The sequence below is a fragment of the Agelaius phoeniceus genome, chromosome 15, assembly GCF_051311805.1.
Source record: "Agelaius phoeniceus isolate bAgePho1 chromosome 15, bAgePho1.hap1, whole genome shotgun sequence".
Taxonomy (NCBI): Eukaryota; Metazoa; Chordata; class Aves; order Passeriformes; family Icteridae; genus Agelaius; species Agelaius phoeniceus.
This window is the reverse complement of record NC_135279.1, coordinates 11154859-11169954: the sequence shown is the minus strand read 5'-3', so window position 1 is coordinate 11169954 and position 15096 is coordinate 11154859. Positions and strand designations below refer to the sequence as shown.

Here is a 15096-nt window from a genome sequence, read left to right as displayed (position 1 = left end):
AGGTTCTGCTCAGTGGAAATGAACATTATTTGGTTTGTGTCAGCTGTGACTCCACAATGCTTGCTGTGCTTCTCAGCTGGAGTCTCTCTCCTTGTCTGGAGGGTCTCAAGGGATGGGGATGGATGATTTTCCTCTTGGGAAATGGTGGTTTGTGTTTGGCTAAGAACTCGTGCTTTCAGGTGAACAAAAGTAATGCCCTACCTGGGACAAACACAGAGCAGAAGTTCTACCAAGAAAGTGAAAGCTGAACTCTGCCAGCATAATTTTTATTGTGCACATCTCTATTTTCTCTTCACAGAAAAGGAAGAAGATGTACTAAAGCTGTGCTAATATTAACAATATGGATCTATTTTGCGTGGTTCCAAGTTACACACACAGTATAAAGGCTCAATGTGCTTAATGACTTGCTTTGTCTTATAAATTACTGAAATAAACCTTGAAGCTGGAATAGAAATATTCTTCATTAGGATACAGAGTTTTTGATCTGTCTGTCCTGCTCTGCCCCTGCTGTCCCCCTTCAGCAAACAAACACCACACTGTTTGTGCCCGTGCTACATGCTGGCCAAGTCCTGTTAACAACCTCTTAATTTGGGGAGTCCCACAATAGTACAAACAACTGGAAAGGGCAAAAACTGCCATGCTGCTATTTTATTCAGATTAATATGCAAATCAGGAGGCAAGTACATCCAAGGAAAGTAGGTCATGGTGGAAACATGAAGAGAGGGAGCAAGAGATGAGCAATGGGCAATCAGGGGACTGTCTAGAAATGCTTCCTCTAACTCCAGCTGGTGGCTGCAGCTCCCATTGGTCTTTTGGAATTACTGTGACTCTTCCACTGGACCGTGGGTTTGTGATGAAGCTGAAATCTCATTAAGACTCCTCTGCAGTGCAGGAACGGGGTCTCCTGGGTTTTTATAGTCCACGTTTCTGTGCAGCACTCACAAGAGAATGGAGACAGCCAAAAATCTCTGTGAGCCTGACCACAACCACACTGTCTCACACTGCTCAAACAGCCACAGCCAGGAGGACAAAGTCTGTCCCTTTGTGCAGAATTGTGGTTTGGGGTTTGTTTGCAGAGCTCTTCAGAGCAGGTTTTGAGCTGATACTCCTCAGAACAAAATGTGCCAAGGAACAGACAAACCAAGTTATCCTGAGCAGGCAGACTGAGCCAGGGTCAGGCACACAGTAGCTTTCCTGATCCCTAGTGCTGCTGAACTAAAATCAGAGCTAGTTTTCATTTGTGTAGGCGCTCCACTGTATGCACATTCGCAGGGTGGTGGAATGACATTGCTCATGCTGCCCACAGGCCTAAAAACATTATCTTGATTTCAATTTACATATCAGTACTGACTGTGTACTTTAAAGAAGTGACCAAGGTGATTATCTACATTTTACAGCAGGAAAACTGAGGCATGCTGAGAGGGCAGGCTAATAACCAAGCCAAAATACCACCAAGCTGCTGAGCCCTGCCCCTGTGCCTGATCTGTGCCTTCTACCTCCAGCCTTCCCCACCACTCAGCCCTCTCCAGGGGCAGGAGCAGAGCCAGGGGGTGCTCAAGTTTTTTGTTTTTTATCTTTCCTGCTTTTAGCTTTGATGGTGCCTTGGGCAGCTCAGGGCTGGACTGGGGATTCAAAGGCTGCATGCCCAGCCTGTGGCACAGCCCCCGTCCCAGTGTGCTGAGGGAACCCAGTTCTCCTCTCAGCTGTTCCTGTGAAAACATCCTGCATAAACTTCACAGCTCTCATTTGTTCAGGTGAAAATCCCTCTGCCTTCAGCCAGACAGATTTGGGCTTGAAAATGAGAATTAGGGAGAATCAGTCAAGATTCATAGAACAGTCCTGCCTTTTGCAGGAAAACACTCTCATGATCACTCATCACCCTACAGTGTCCCTTCCCACAGTTTAAAGGGTGACATTGGAACCCAAAACACAGCCAGGCTGATGCACTGTTTTTACTTCAAACTGAAGGCACTACACATACGTGTGAGATGACACAGTGTGTTCTCAATACCTCTCAGTACTCATCTGCACCTGAAGCTGTACTGCACTTCATGTACTCATCCCAGCCTCCCTAAATACCATCTTTGCCTTCATCAGCTCAACAAGGAGGAGGAATGAGCTGAGTCACTGCACAAACTTGCTGGCAGAGGCTGGCCCAGCCTACCCCACCCACAGCACCTGGCCTTGTGAGCAGCTCTGTGACATCAGCCTCCTGCCAAGCCTCCAGCACTCCCTGGGGTGGGGAATGCTGTTAGAGGGCTCTTGCTGCTGGCCATTTTCTATCACAACAGCTCATGGCTTCCATGCCTCTGAGGAAGGAGTAATGCAGAATTTTCTTGGTGATATGTATTGTGTTGCAATAAAGTCTTATCTCAAGTGTGACTTTGATAAAACAATAGAGAAGCAATGAAACCTTCTCCCTACTTTCCCAGGGGTGAAATCACAACCATGCTCTCCAGATTAGTCAGGTGGGGTTTTTAAACACAAAACACTCCATCCTTGAACCCTGCCTCTGGCTCATGCAGGCTTGACTCCGAATGAGCACTAAAGTTCAGCAGTGTTGTCTGAACAGGTATCAAGCCTATACTCATAACTATTGAACAAACTTCTCAATAATGCCAAGCCAAACTGGAGTGTTTGCAATTCCCACAGAAACAGAACGTGTTCACCAGGCAGTGTCAGTGCCTCAGAGGTAACTTGAATGTATACACACACTTCTGTGGCTTCAGAGGAGAAAAAGAAAAATGTTCTGTGTCTGTACACTTGGAAAGACTCTTTAGAACAGAGCCCTGTTTTTCCCAGAACTCTGCAAGCTGGCAGAGTGCAGCACAAATCACAGCTTCAAAGGACCACGCTGGTCAATGGTTACCAACAGCTAGAGAGCAAATTGGATTTTATTTTTTTAAACCCTATTCCAGATATAGAAGTCATGAGGTGCTTGATCATTAACCTCTGCTTAACAACTTAATTAGTTCAATCCAGAAGCAGACCGGTGCAGAATAATCCAGTCCCTTCCTTGAACAGGTGCATCAGAGCTGCTGCAACCTCTGATCACACTCCCAACGAATGTCACCAACTCCAGGAACTTCAGGGAGAGTGTTCTGAAGGAAAGAGGGCAGTGCCTCCATCTTCAGTCCTGCAGCATTCCTTGTGAGTGTTTAGGACAAGCCAATTAGAACCAATTACAAGTACTGGGTTTAATGCAAGGCAGAAAAAAACCAAAACATTCCTGAAGTCACTGACCTGGAAGGAAAGGAAAGCATGCAAACTAGTGTTTCAGTGCAGAAACCCAAAGAGAGCCAGTGCAGCACTGCTCTCACCTTCAGCACCTCTCAATGATACAGGTTTCTATCACAGTTTTAGAGAAAACATGCTGGTTTTGCAGACTTGCTCCAGAAGTCAGACAGATTCTGTTCACAGCTCTGCCTCTTTGCGTTAACTTTAACCAAGCAGTAATTAAAATAATAATAATCTTACTGCAAACCTAACATGCACTTAGCATGCTTTTTGAGCTATGTGTAGTTCTATATATAGAACAATTATGTTTATCATTTAAAAGAAGAAGAGTTCATTTTAGGTCAATGATCTGTTGAGATAAACACTGCTTCAAGAGGTCATGCAGAGGTTCTATCATGAAACACCTAACATTACATATAGCCCCATGTTTATAAATATTTATTGTAAATAGGTCAAAATGGGCCAAGTTTTAAACAAAAATAATCAGACATACAAGCCTTTGTTTCCAGCTGGCTACTCAGAAACTCTGACAGATGCAATTCCATTTTTCAGTTCAATTTCAAACTATCAATAAAGCTCTTTATTCAGCTAAAGTCGATTGAACAACAGTGAAGTTTAAATGTTCACAGTATCATCAAGACATGTGGTAAGAACCACCTGGTCTTTCAGGAGAGTCTTTCAAGAAGAGAGAAAATCTTCAACCACTAGCCAAGCTTTCAAACTGAGGTAGACAAGTCATGGTGACATGAGTGCTGAAGGTCAGGGTCTATTTTTTAAGTAATTTATCTAATAAAATGCATCAGGCAACAATTGAGATTGTTATGTTAGTATTTCTGATATGAAATACTGAGTGAGAAGCTCTCAAAGTGAGAAACTTTGTTTTGAAAAAGTATACAATTTTTGTAAATAGAAATATCCTTCTTCTGCTACCAAAATAATCAGAAACATCATAGAAAACTATGCATCTTTCCTCTGATAATTTAATCCCATTAGATAACAAGCCTTGTTAAAGTAGCCAGCTACCAGCTTGCTGTTCACAGTGTAAAATATGCAATCCTTCATCTTGCTTCTGCTCTTCAGCTGAAGAACACAGATCAAGAAGGCTGTACCTCAGGCATTTTGACCTGTCCACACACACATAAACTGTTTCAGTTTTTCAACCATTAAGTATAAAGTTTGTGGTCTCCACCAACAGATCAGCACAATGGTACATACAGCATGGATAGCACTTCCTGGCAGCTCCTTTCCACAGGCACCTGGGCTGGGTTTCATGCTGTGGGCTTTGGATGCAGACCCTATCACTGATTCATTTAAAAATCCAAAAAGACAGACAGAGAGAAAAAATCCAAACTGCTTCTGCAAGAGAAAGCTGAGACAGCAGCCGCGCTATTAAACCATTCTGATCACAGTAAGGCAGAGGCTAGTGGCCAAAGAACAGCTCAGAAACGGGTCTGCGTTTCACAACCACCTCTTCCTCCTCCTCCGCTACCTCAGAGAGGGAGGAATATGAAGGGAAGCCCCCTCTGATCTTTGGCTTCCTCCTTGGGCCCGTAGTGGCAGTCAGAAGCTTGTTTAAAGTTGAGGGCTTCCTTAAACCTTTGGTGAGATCATAGAAAGCCATGTCATCGGATATGACTCCCAGGAAAGTGCTAGTGGAGCTCAAGATTGAAGCCGCAAGCTTTGTAGATTTCTTGATGGGCACGGAGTGTTCCATGTTTTGGGAAAGGCTGGGGTCCCCCAGCAAACGCCTAATTGTAAGGGATGTCCCTTCCTTTAAGTACTGGTGTGGCTTCTTCCCGCTGTAGTCCCTCAGGTCAATCTTGGCATGGTAGCTGTAGACGAGCATGTTGATGATCTTCTCCTGGCCGTGAATCGCAGCCAGGTGCAGCGCCGTGTAGCCACCATGAGACCTGGCATCCACGTTGACACGGGAGCCGCCCTTCTCGGCCGCTCGGATGATGTTGGTCACCATGTCGCAGTTGCCGTTCTTGGCGGCCCAGTGCAGGGCGGTGAAGCCGGAGATGAAGTCCCTGCGAGCCGCCAGGCTGGCGTCGCCCAGCAGCAGCCCGTGGAGCTGCTGCGTCCACTGCCCGTCGGCCGCCAGCACCAGCCACTGGTGCTCCGCCTGCTCCAGGGGCACCACGGTCTCCTCGCTGGCCCGGTGGTTCTTGGGCCCCCTCCGCAGCCCGGGCGAGCGGGACCCGGCCTCCTCGTCCAGCGGCGGCGGGGACAGCGGGCTGGCCGCCGGCTCGGGCGGGCCCGGGGCGGCGGGGGCCGCCACGCAGCGCACGGGCAGCATGCAGGGCTTGGGCGGCGGCTCCCGCCGGGCCCCCGCCGCGCCCCCGGGCAGGGGCACCCCGCCGCCGCCGCCCTGGAACAGGCCCCGCAGCTCGGCCACGGCCCGCGGCCCCGGCGGCTCCTCGGGGGACGTCCCGGCGGGGTCCGGGTCAGGGACGGGAACCGGGTCGGGGCCGGCAACGGGAACAGGGGGGCCGGCATCGCCCCCCGCCGGCGGGGCAGCGCGGAGCTGCCGCTTCAGCACCACGAACTTGACACCGTCGATCTCCTTCACCGTGGCCACGGCGTTCACCGCCGCCTTGAACCGCTCCCGCCGCTCCGCCCGCCCCTCCACCTCCCCGGCCCCGGCCCCGGCGGCCTCCAGCAGCGGCCGGAAGGCGCTCACCAGCTCGGTGTTGCGCACCCGCCCGCCGCGCTCCCTCAGGAAGCCCATCACTGCCTCCGCGCTGATGTCGAGCTCCGCCATCCCGCCGCCACAGGTGGTGGTGGCGGAGCCGCCTCCGCTCCCGCCGCCTCCGCGCGGTTCGGATGCCGGGAGCCCGCGGGGGTGGCCGGACTGGCGGGCCGGCGGCACCTGCTGCGGGCAGCGCGTCCCGCGGCCGCTCCCACGGAGGTGCTCCGGCTCCCGCCCCGCCCCGCACACGGAGCGCAGCGGCCGCGGGCCCGGGCCCGCCCCGCCCGCGGGGCGGCGCTGCCGGGAGGGCCCGGCCGGGCGGGCGGTGGGAGCGGCGGCACCGCGGGGGGGCACGGGCGGGCGGCGGCGGAGGCGACCCCGACCCCAGTCCCGACCCCAGCCCCGGCCCCAACCCGAGAGTGGGTGCGGGCACGAGGGTAACGGAGACTCCTCGGGCGGGACCGAACGCTTCATCATTTACTCGTCTTCTAGCTTCCTAAAACGATTTTTTTGGTTGGTTGGTTGGTTTGGTTTTGGGGTTTTTTTCGGTAGCAAATAGGTGGAGCAGCATTGGTTAGAAATCACTCTGCAGAGTTTGGTCTCCATTCCTAGAAGAGCCTCAGGTGTTCTGTTGGGACCTGTGATCCTGCTGGGCAAGAGGCTGATGCCTCAAAATTTGCCAGAAGATGGGTGGATGGGTCAGTCTTTGGAAATATACTCACCTCTATGTGGTACTATATATTATCATATATACATACATAATCATGTATTATTATCTGTGTCTTTTACCTATATTGCATCTACAATGTGGATGGATGTATGTGTCTTTTTAAACAATGAAATATTTACAGCATTTACTGCATCTGTTTATGTCCACCAGGAGAAGAGAGAGCTTCTCTTTTTATAGAGAAGCTGCCTCTGCTGTCTTATCAATTACTTGTGCCTAAGCATTTAACATTACTGTTCTCTGCTCTACAGGAGAAAATAAATCCCAGAAAATGCTTTTCTCCAGGCAAAGTAGGAGGACTGAGGACCTCTTGGAGAGATGTTCAGCCTGCAAACTTGTTTTCTCCTCTGAATGCTGCAGTTAAGATCACTAAATCAATGCCTGAACAGTTTGTTTGAGAGAAGAGCAGGAGAAACTGAGAACAGAATGAACAGTCAGTGTGGTTTGAAGTAAAAGTAACTGTATGAGGATGGGTAAGAAAATGCAAATAGATCTGGAGTTGTTTTTAGTCTGAGAACTTAAGAAAATTACTTAATAAAATGACCAAATGTAAATGTCCTTTTATGACCAAGTGACTGCCTAGTAGGGAAGTCTCTGCATCTAGTCTCCCTGGACTTCAGCAAAGCCTTCAATACTGCCTCCCACAGCATTCTCCTGGAGATGCTGGCAGCCTATGGCTTGGAGCCCATTCTTCTCTAAAGGGTTAAAAACGGCCAGGATGGCTGAGCCCAGAGAGTGGTGGTGAGTGGTGCCACATTAAGTTGGTGACTGGTCACTAGTGGGGCTCCCCAGGGCTCAGTATTGAGCTCAGTCCTGTTTAATATCTTTATTAATCATCTGGACGAGGGGCTGGAGAGCACCCTCAGAAAACTCACAGGTGACGCCAAGCTGGGTGGGGGTGTTGATGTGCTGGAGGGCACAAAGGCTCTGCAGAGGGATCTGGACAGGCTGGATCAGTGGGCTGAGGCAGTGTGAGGGTCAGCAAGGTGAAATGCCAGATCCTACACTTCAGCCCTGCAGAGCTACAGGCTGGGGCAGAGTGGCTGGAAAGCCTCCCAGTGGAAGAGAACCTGGAGGTGCTGGCTGACAGTGGCTGAGCATGACACCAGATGGGCAGGAGGGCCAATGGTGTCCTGTCTGTGTCAGCAATAGTGTGGCCAGCAGGACCAGGGCAGGTCTGGTACCCTGGCACCAGGGCAGGTGCCCAGCACTGGTGAGGCCACACCTCGAGTGCTGTTCTGGGCCCCTCGATTCAGGAAGGACATTGAGCTGCTGGAGGTTTTTATCCTGGGGAGACCTTATCACTCTACAAGTACCTGAAATGAGGCTGTACAAAGGTGGGGTTTGGCCTTTTCCCCCAGGCAAGCAGTGACAGGACAAGAGGAAATGGCCTCAAGCTGCAGCAGGGGAGGGTCAGGTTGGGCATCAGAAGGAATTTCTTTACAGTAAAGATTTCAAACTCTGGAATGGTCTGCCCAGGGAGGTGGTGGGGTGTCCATCCCTGAAGTGTTCAAGGAATGACTGGACATAGCACTTAGTGCTATGCTTTAGTAGACAAGGTGGTGTTTAGTCAAAGACTGGACTTGATGGTCTTGGAGGTCTTTTCCAACTTTAATGATTCTCTGATCAGTTTGTGTCAAAGTCTCCATTTTGAAGGCAATGTGAGGTGTGTCCTTCTTGCTGATGCTGACTTCCCTTCTGGCTCTTTCTTACCTTTACTGAGGGTAAAGAGCCTTTTCCCACAGATTGCATTTGGCATTCTTTCCCCTTCCCTCTCCATCATCTTTGTGCAAATGTCTGTAAAACTATTTCATGTTTTGCTAACGACCTGGCACTGAACCAGTTCCTCAAAATAATTTTGCTGCTCTAATGCTCTTTCACATAATAATAGTGTGCAATCTTGTATTAGTTCTGTATTTCTATGTGAATTGCACACCTCCTATTACTGCCTTTCACATGGCCTGAACAGCAGCCTTGCCCTTGCTGAGGCAGCCACTTGAGCAGTGCTCTGCAATGCTCTATAGCTCATGGCATTGCCGGCCCTATGTAGAGAGCTAAAAATGACCCTGCATCCAAATACTAATTGCTGTGCCTTGTTTTCACTGTTTAGATCCTTACCAGAATCCCTTGCAGGCGTAAGAAAATCTCAGCAGTCTGTGATTTTTGCATTGCAAACTTTCAGCTGTACCCTGGGATTATAGTTCATATCTGCAAATGAGAGCGAGGAGGAGGGAAAATGATTCAGAAGAACAGGCTCTTATAAAAAACATTTTATGTTACAAATGTTAAAGGGAGAAGTTGCTCCAGTTGCTGAATTGGTTCAAGCACGGGGGTGGGGGAGAGAGGAGAATCTCAAGCTCACTGCAGTCTGTCTCTGTGTGCACAGCATCACACCCCTGCCCCCCTGTATCCTTTGAGACCCACGAGGCTGCTGTGACATCCCACCTGTGTTATCCCCAGCCCAGCACCATTCCTGCAGAGGGATCTCCCTGCACCAGGCTCCCAGGACACCTCACTGCTCCACACCCACACAGCCAAGCCTCTCTGAGCACTTGCAATGGGTCAAGGTCCAAAAAAAGGGGAGTTACTGAGGCTGTTCCCCTCTGCAGATCCGGGCATTCCCCATTGCTGCAGAGCAGAAGAACACATAGCCAGGAGGTCACAGAAGAGGAGACAGGATGTTTACACATGCACCTCGTGCCAAGCAAGTCTGAACTGGTTGCTCTGGTTTAACACAACGACCTCTTTGCCCAGGTAATGCCTCCAGCCACCTGTTCCACACACGGTCTCTTCATGGGCAACCCATGGAATGTGGTTGTGCTCCTTTTCACAATCTCTCCGTGGGTTTTAGTAACCTAGCACATTAACACATTTTTAGTAACCTAACACATTCATGTGGTTGTGCTCCTTTTCACCATTTGTCAGTGGGTTTTAGTAACCTAACACATTAACCTCCTATATTATTTGTAATAAAGAAGAAAATAACACTTCTGGCTAATCACCCATACCAGTTCAGACCACACACATCCTGTTTGCCAGTCTTTCCCTTTATCTGTTGATGCCTTTTGGTTGCCCACCATTCAGGATGAGTGCTAAAGACCAGGGCACCAGCTCCCAGTGAGCCCCCTTTAATCTGCTGAGTGCTGGTCACACTGATCAGATTGTGGAGCAGAAATTAAACCCTTTGAATGAATTTTATAATTATAGATAATAAAATCCTGGAATATTATGGGTGTTATATTCATCAGTAATCCAAAATTTCCAGCCTTAAAAAAACATGAGAAGTTTTGCCTCTTTCTGTGTCACCAAAAACCTACAAAGCAAGTATTTCTTGTTGGGCTATTTACAGAATACTGTGGGCTGCTTCGTAGGAGATCTCAAGCCAACTGTCTTGATATTTTTCATTTATTGGCTGAGACAAAAACAATATACATAAGCCCATGATTAGATTAATTTACTACTACTTTTTTAAATACAAATATTGCAGTTTGTTATTCCTGCATCATAGCTTCTAGAGAGCTGGCCTCTCTAACCACTGTACTGATGAGAGTTAGTTACCTTTCCTGGAAGAAGTCTCCTAAACTCTATTATTATTATTATTATTATTATTATTATTATTATTATTATTATTATTATTATTATTATTACAGTGAAGTAAACTGCACAGTGAACCTGGGAGCTTTTCCCACTTCTTCAGAGGAGGAAGGTGAAGGTTGTATGACTGCAATTATCCACACCACATAAACCAGGAAATAAAGTGGGAGATCAAGCACAGTATCTAGTCAAAGCAAAGAAGTTTCTACTGCCCAAAACTGAAGGAAATGGTACCCTAGGTCTTGCTCTTTGATATTCTCAGAGCCACAGGGAAAATGAGATGCCAGGCTGGGAGGAAAAGGTGAAGAAAAGGGAATGTGAAGGATAGTCCCAGTCAGACAGGATGCTGCTGCTTTGTAGAAAGGCAAAGCTTAGCTGCTAATGACTACAGATGGGACTTTTACCTCAAGGAAAACTTCTTTTCCTCCAAAATGAAATCAGGGTTCCCAGAATAAATAGGATGACAAAGCCAACGATTTCCTACTTTTCTTGTTAATATATTCATGTGAAACAAAGAGGGCACATTGTGAGGGAAAATAGCTCTTTCTTTGTTCCATGGAGAAATGCAGTAACCTTCCACAGATAAACAATTGAGCAAAAGTCTGTGAAGGGGGGGGGGAAGATGGAAGGGGGGGAAGGGGAGAGGAGATTATTTACAGATAAAAGGGATTTTCTCATAAATGAGAAGGATTCAGCTCTAACTCAAGGACCTCAGGAACCAGTTCAGAAGATGTTTCTTAACAGCAGCCATTCAAACAGAGTTTTCTGTTTATCTCAGACTCTGTATTTATTAAACACTGCTTGTTCACACAGATGGGGCAAGGATTCATCCCAAGCATCCTCTGGTTTTCAGATGATGCCTGTGAACTTGATGGGATTTTAGCAGGATAATGCAAACCTGGTGTGAGGTTCAGTGTGGTGAAAGAATCATCAGCTCACAGAATGCTTTGGGTTGGAAGGGACCTTAAGGCTCCCAGCCTCCCTGTCATGGGCAGGGACACCTTCCACTATCCCAGGTTGTTCCAAGGCCCATCCAACCTGGCCTTGAACACTTCCAGGGACGGGGCAGCCACAGTTTCTGTGGACAGCCTGTGCCAGGGCCTCTCCACCCTAATGGGGAGGAGTTTTCTTCTAACAGCTAATCTAAATCTGCCCTCTGCTGCACTTTAGCACTAGGCAGCAGGGAAATTTGGGGTCTCTTTCTGTACAGAAATGGACCTACAGCTCCTATTGATGTCCAGCTTAGAAAGACAGCACTTCTGTAGAAATGCCTTATAAGCTCCATATATTGTCAGTATAACCAATGAAAGTTCAATAAAGTGCTTGGTGGTGTTGAGGCTAAAAGAGCAGCTATAAAACATTTGATTTCTAGTAATCCCCAGGACACATAGTGAAAAATGTACAGTTATCCAAAAGCTGCTTTGTCTGGCCTGTGTTGAAAACCCTGAAGGAGATCTGTTTATCTGCACCACCTGGATTTAAAAATCAAGGATTTTATTTGGCCCTGAAAAGTTGGAGCCACCCTCAAAAGGCCTTGGTCTTGTTTCTATACTCATGTGGCAGGTGGGATGATCTCTTGCTCTCTGTGTCTGCCTAGGAAGTCAAAGGGGCTGTGTGATAGCATTTATTTCCACTTTTATTGCCTCTACCTGTGCTCACAATGTGAAGAAGTAAAGCACCTCCTGCTGATCTCCCCAGCCATCAGAACTGTGCTGCTGCAATGCTCACCCATGCAGAGAGGGGCTTTTCCCCTGCTCTCCCCAGGACAAAGAGATTCCAGGGACACATTTGTGCCTCTCCAGTCCTTCGTGCTCTCTGCCCCAGGTCTTCACCTGTAAAAAACCCACAGCTCATCTTAAATTCGCTGTGGTTTTAGCAGGTACTAATATTCCATGAAATTTAAAGTCCTTGCAGGAGCATCTAGCAGTATAATATAAATTTAATTACGGAGCTATAAGGAATAATTTGCATAATAATTAGCAATTAAAGTAGTCACCAAATCTAAGTCACTTCTCTTGAAGCAGTTTTTATGCAACTGAACCTTTTGAAAACAGCAGGGTTTCTCTTGATGTGCCATTAGAAACAGTGTGCTTTTTGAAATAACAAGGTGATTAAAAATAACTGTAAGCTTTTGTACAGTGCTCTGCTGTCACAGAGACCTGCCCCATGCAGGTGGCAGCGCTGCTGGACAGAGGGACAGAGGACTCCAGCTCCAGGAGGTCTGAGCAGCACAGCTCAGAGCCAGGAGGCAGCAGCACTGCTCTTGATCTGTTCCAATGTCTCACGATTTCCTTTGTGCTGCGAATCTTTGCAGCTGACCTGCAGCTCACAGAAACCAGCAGCTGTTTGGGAATGAAAGGAACGAGAAGGGGGTGTCTTAACAAACAAACTGTGGGCCTGATGGGACATAAGGCCAGATACAGAGAGGTAAAAGAAGCGATGGGAGAACCATAAATTCCGTAGGAATTCCACTAATTGGCACAGACTGTTACTCACTCAAGACTGTGCTACATCTCTGGATTTAGAGAAAAAGAACAGAGATACGAGGAAAAAGAAAAATGGGGGATATACATTAGAAGGGGGTATCAGGCATTTTGGGAAGTTTGTACCTCTCAGTACAAACTGTACCTCAGCCAATGGGGAAAGAGAGAGGGAAATGTAGCCGGGAAATTAGGATAAAAAGGAGGCTGTGTCCTCTAAAAATTTTGAGAGATCCCAGGGGAAATGCCCCATGGCCTCTCCTTTTTTCAAATAAAGTTACAGGACTCTGTCTCCTTTTTGACATAAACTTTTGGTGTTTGTAGATTAATTTTCCTGACAGGAATCAGCTTTTGTTACCCTTGTCTTGTTACACTGTGCACTTTATTGTAACAGAATAGAGCTCTTAATGAATCAAAACCAAGTGCTTATCCAAAAGTACCTGGCATTGTGGCATTCAGGTGTGTGTTAAGCAAGAGTTTTACATTGTCTTAAATAAGGACTCACAAAGCTGATTGTAAAGTAAAACAAACAAACAAACAAACAAACAAAGTTTGTGCCTTCAAGACTGGCTCTGAAGAGTGAAAGGTTTGTTTTGGTTTTGCTATCAGCCGCTCCCCCACGGCTGGCGGGACACAGAGACGGGGCAGTACATGGTGCTGCTTTTGCTTTTTGCTGGGCTTTTCATTTTGCTCTTGCTCTTGCTTCTGCTTTGCTCTTGCTTTTTGCTTCTGCTCATTAGTTAGTAGCTAAGCAGTCCAAATTTTTCCTGGACTGTTTCTCCTTTCCCTTTTTTTGCACCTACTTGAACCTGCTCCGGAATGGGACCTGGGAAACACCGAGAGTTTGCACCTTGTGGCTGCAGCAGCTGCCCCAGCACCGGAGGGACTGATAACAGAGTGACCACCCCCAAGAGAGACTTTATGAATTTTTCATCTTTTTCAGAGCGGTGACAGAGTGGTGTCACCCAGTATTGTTCATTTTGTGTGCTGGGGGTGCTGTGCCTGTTAAATAAACAGGTTCTTTCCACTTCTCTCCGAGGAATCCTTCCCGACCCTGTTGTGGGGAGGGGCCGTGTGGGTTTGCTTTCTGGAGGGGCCTCCTTTCGGAAGTTTTCTCCCAGATTTGCCCTAAACCAGAACAACTGTTTGACTTGCATCTGTACACCAGAAATACCAAAATTTAGCTTCCACTTTTTTGCTGAGAGAGCCAGGGAGCTGCCCGGGCACAGCCCCCAGCCCAGCCCGCAGCCCGAGCCCACCCGTACCGAACCGCGACCCCACCGGCCTCTGCCGTAGCACCGGCCCGCAGGGACCGACCTGTCACCGCCCCCGCGCCCCTGCCCCGCGAACCTGCAGGCGTTCGGGAGTGTGCCCGTGGCCCCGGCAGCCCATTCCCCGCCCATGGAGGGACACGCAGCCTGCCGCTGCTCGGGAGTGTGCCCGTGGCCAGGGCAGCCCGTTCCCCGCCCATGGAGGGACACGCAGCCTGCCGCTGCTCGGGAGTGTGCCCGTGGCCAGGGCAGCCCGTTCCCCGCCCATGGAGGGACACGCAGCCTGCCGCTGCTCGGGAGTGTGCCCGTGGCCCCGAGAGCCCGTTCCCCGCCCATGGAGGGACACGCAGCCTGCCGCTGCTCGGGAGTGTGCCCGTGGCCAGGGCAGCCCGTTCCCCGCCCATGGAGGGACACGCAGCCTGCCGCTGCTCGGGAGTGTGCCCGTGGCCAGGGCAGCCCGTTCCCCGCCTGCTGCTGGGGAATCGCGCCCAGCCCGCCGCGGGAGCCACGCACACGCCCCGCGGCTGCAGGACGCACCTTCCACCTGCCGGGTTGATGCTGACAGACGACCGGGGTTCTTGTGGTAACGTTGTCCCTGTCTTCTGTTTCCTTCTCCTCTCTTTTTCCCCTCTCTGCTCCTTTTCCTGTCCCCCTTTAGTAAAAACACCCTTTTAAATCAATAAACGGTTCTCAGATATAATATTGTTGGGTTTGCGCTATCAAAAGATAGATTTTATCTCTCCCCGAGTCCTCCTTTATAGTGGAACGGGACAAGTGGTAGAAGGAATTATTTTCTTGGGGGGTTAAAAATGATCCTCGTGAGTCCCTTCGTCGCAAAAAGCATTGTAGGCAGAAGTATTTGGTCTCTTTGACCGAATTCAGCTCTCCAAATGTTCAGAGTGGATTGCTTCAAGAGAGAGGGTGAGGAGGAAAGGTGAGGACATAAGCAGTGACAGAGGGGAAAGCCTCAGACGAAACCAGGGCAACAGAGAGATGAGCGGGGCAGGTCTGGTCTAGTGACCCAGCAGCACCGGGAGCGCACATGGCTCTGGTGAGCTGCTCCTGGGAAGCTGCACTGCAGCAGAGGGCACCAGA

The 15096-nt window shown here is 48.9% G+C and overlaps 1 protein-coding gene across 1 annotated transcript; it reads right to left on the bottom strand.

The window, feature by feature from the left end:
* Positions 1-2876: 2876 nt before the first annotated feature.
* SOWAHA (sosondowah ankyrin repeat domain family member A) lies at positions 2877-6421 on the bottom strand. Its single transcript, XM_054642888.2, has one exon. It carries the CDS (start codon positions 6404-6406, stop codon positions 4658-4660), a length of 1749 nt encoding a protein of 582 aa, XP_054498863.2. The 5' UTR covers positions 6407-6421; the 3' UTR covers positions 2877-4657.
* Positions 6422-15096: the final 8675 nt, after the last annotated feature.

Bases quoted from the DNA above. Each gene is read 5' to 3' on its own strand.
- SOWAHA (XM_054642888.2), bottom strand. From the start codon at position 6,406: ATGATGAAGCGTTCGGTCCCGCCCGAGGAGTCTCCGTTACCCTCGTGC.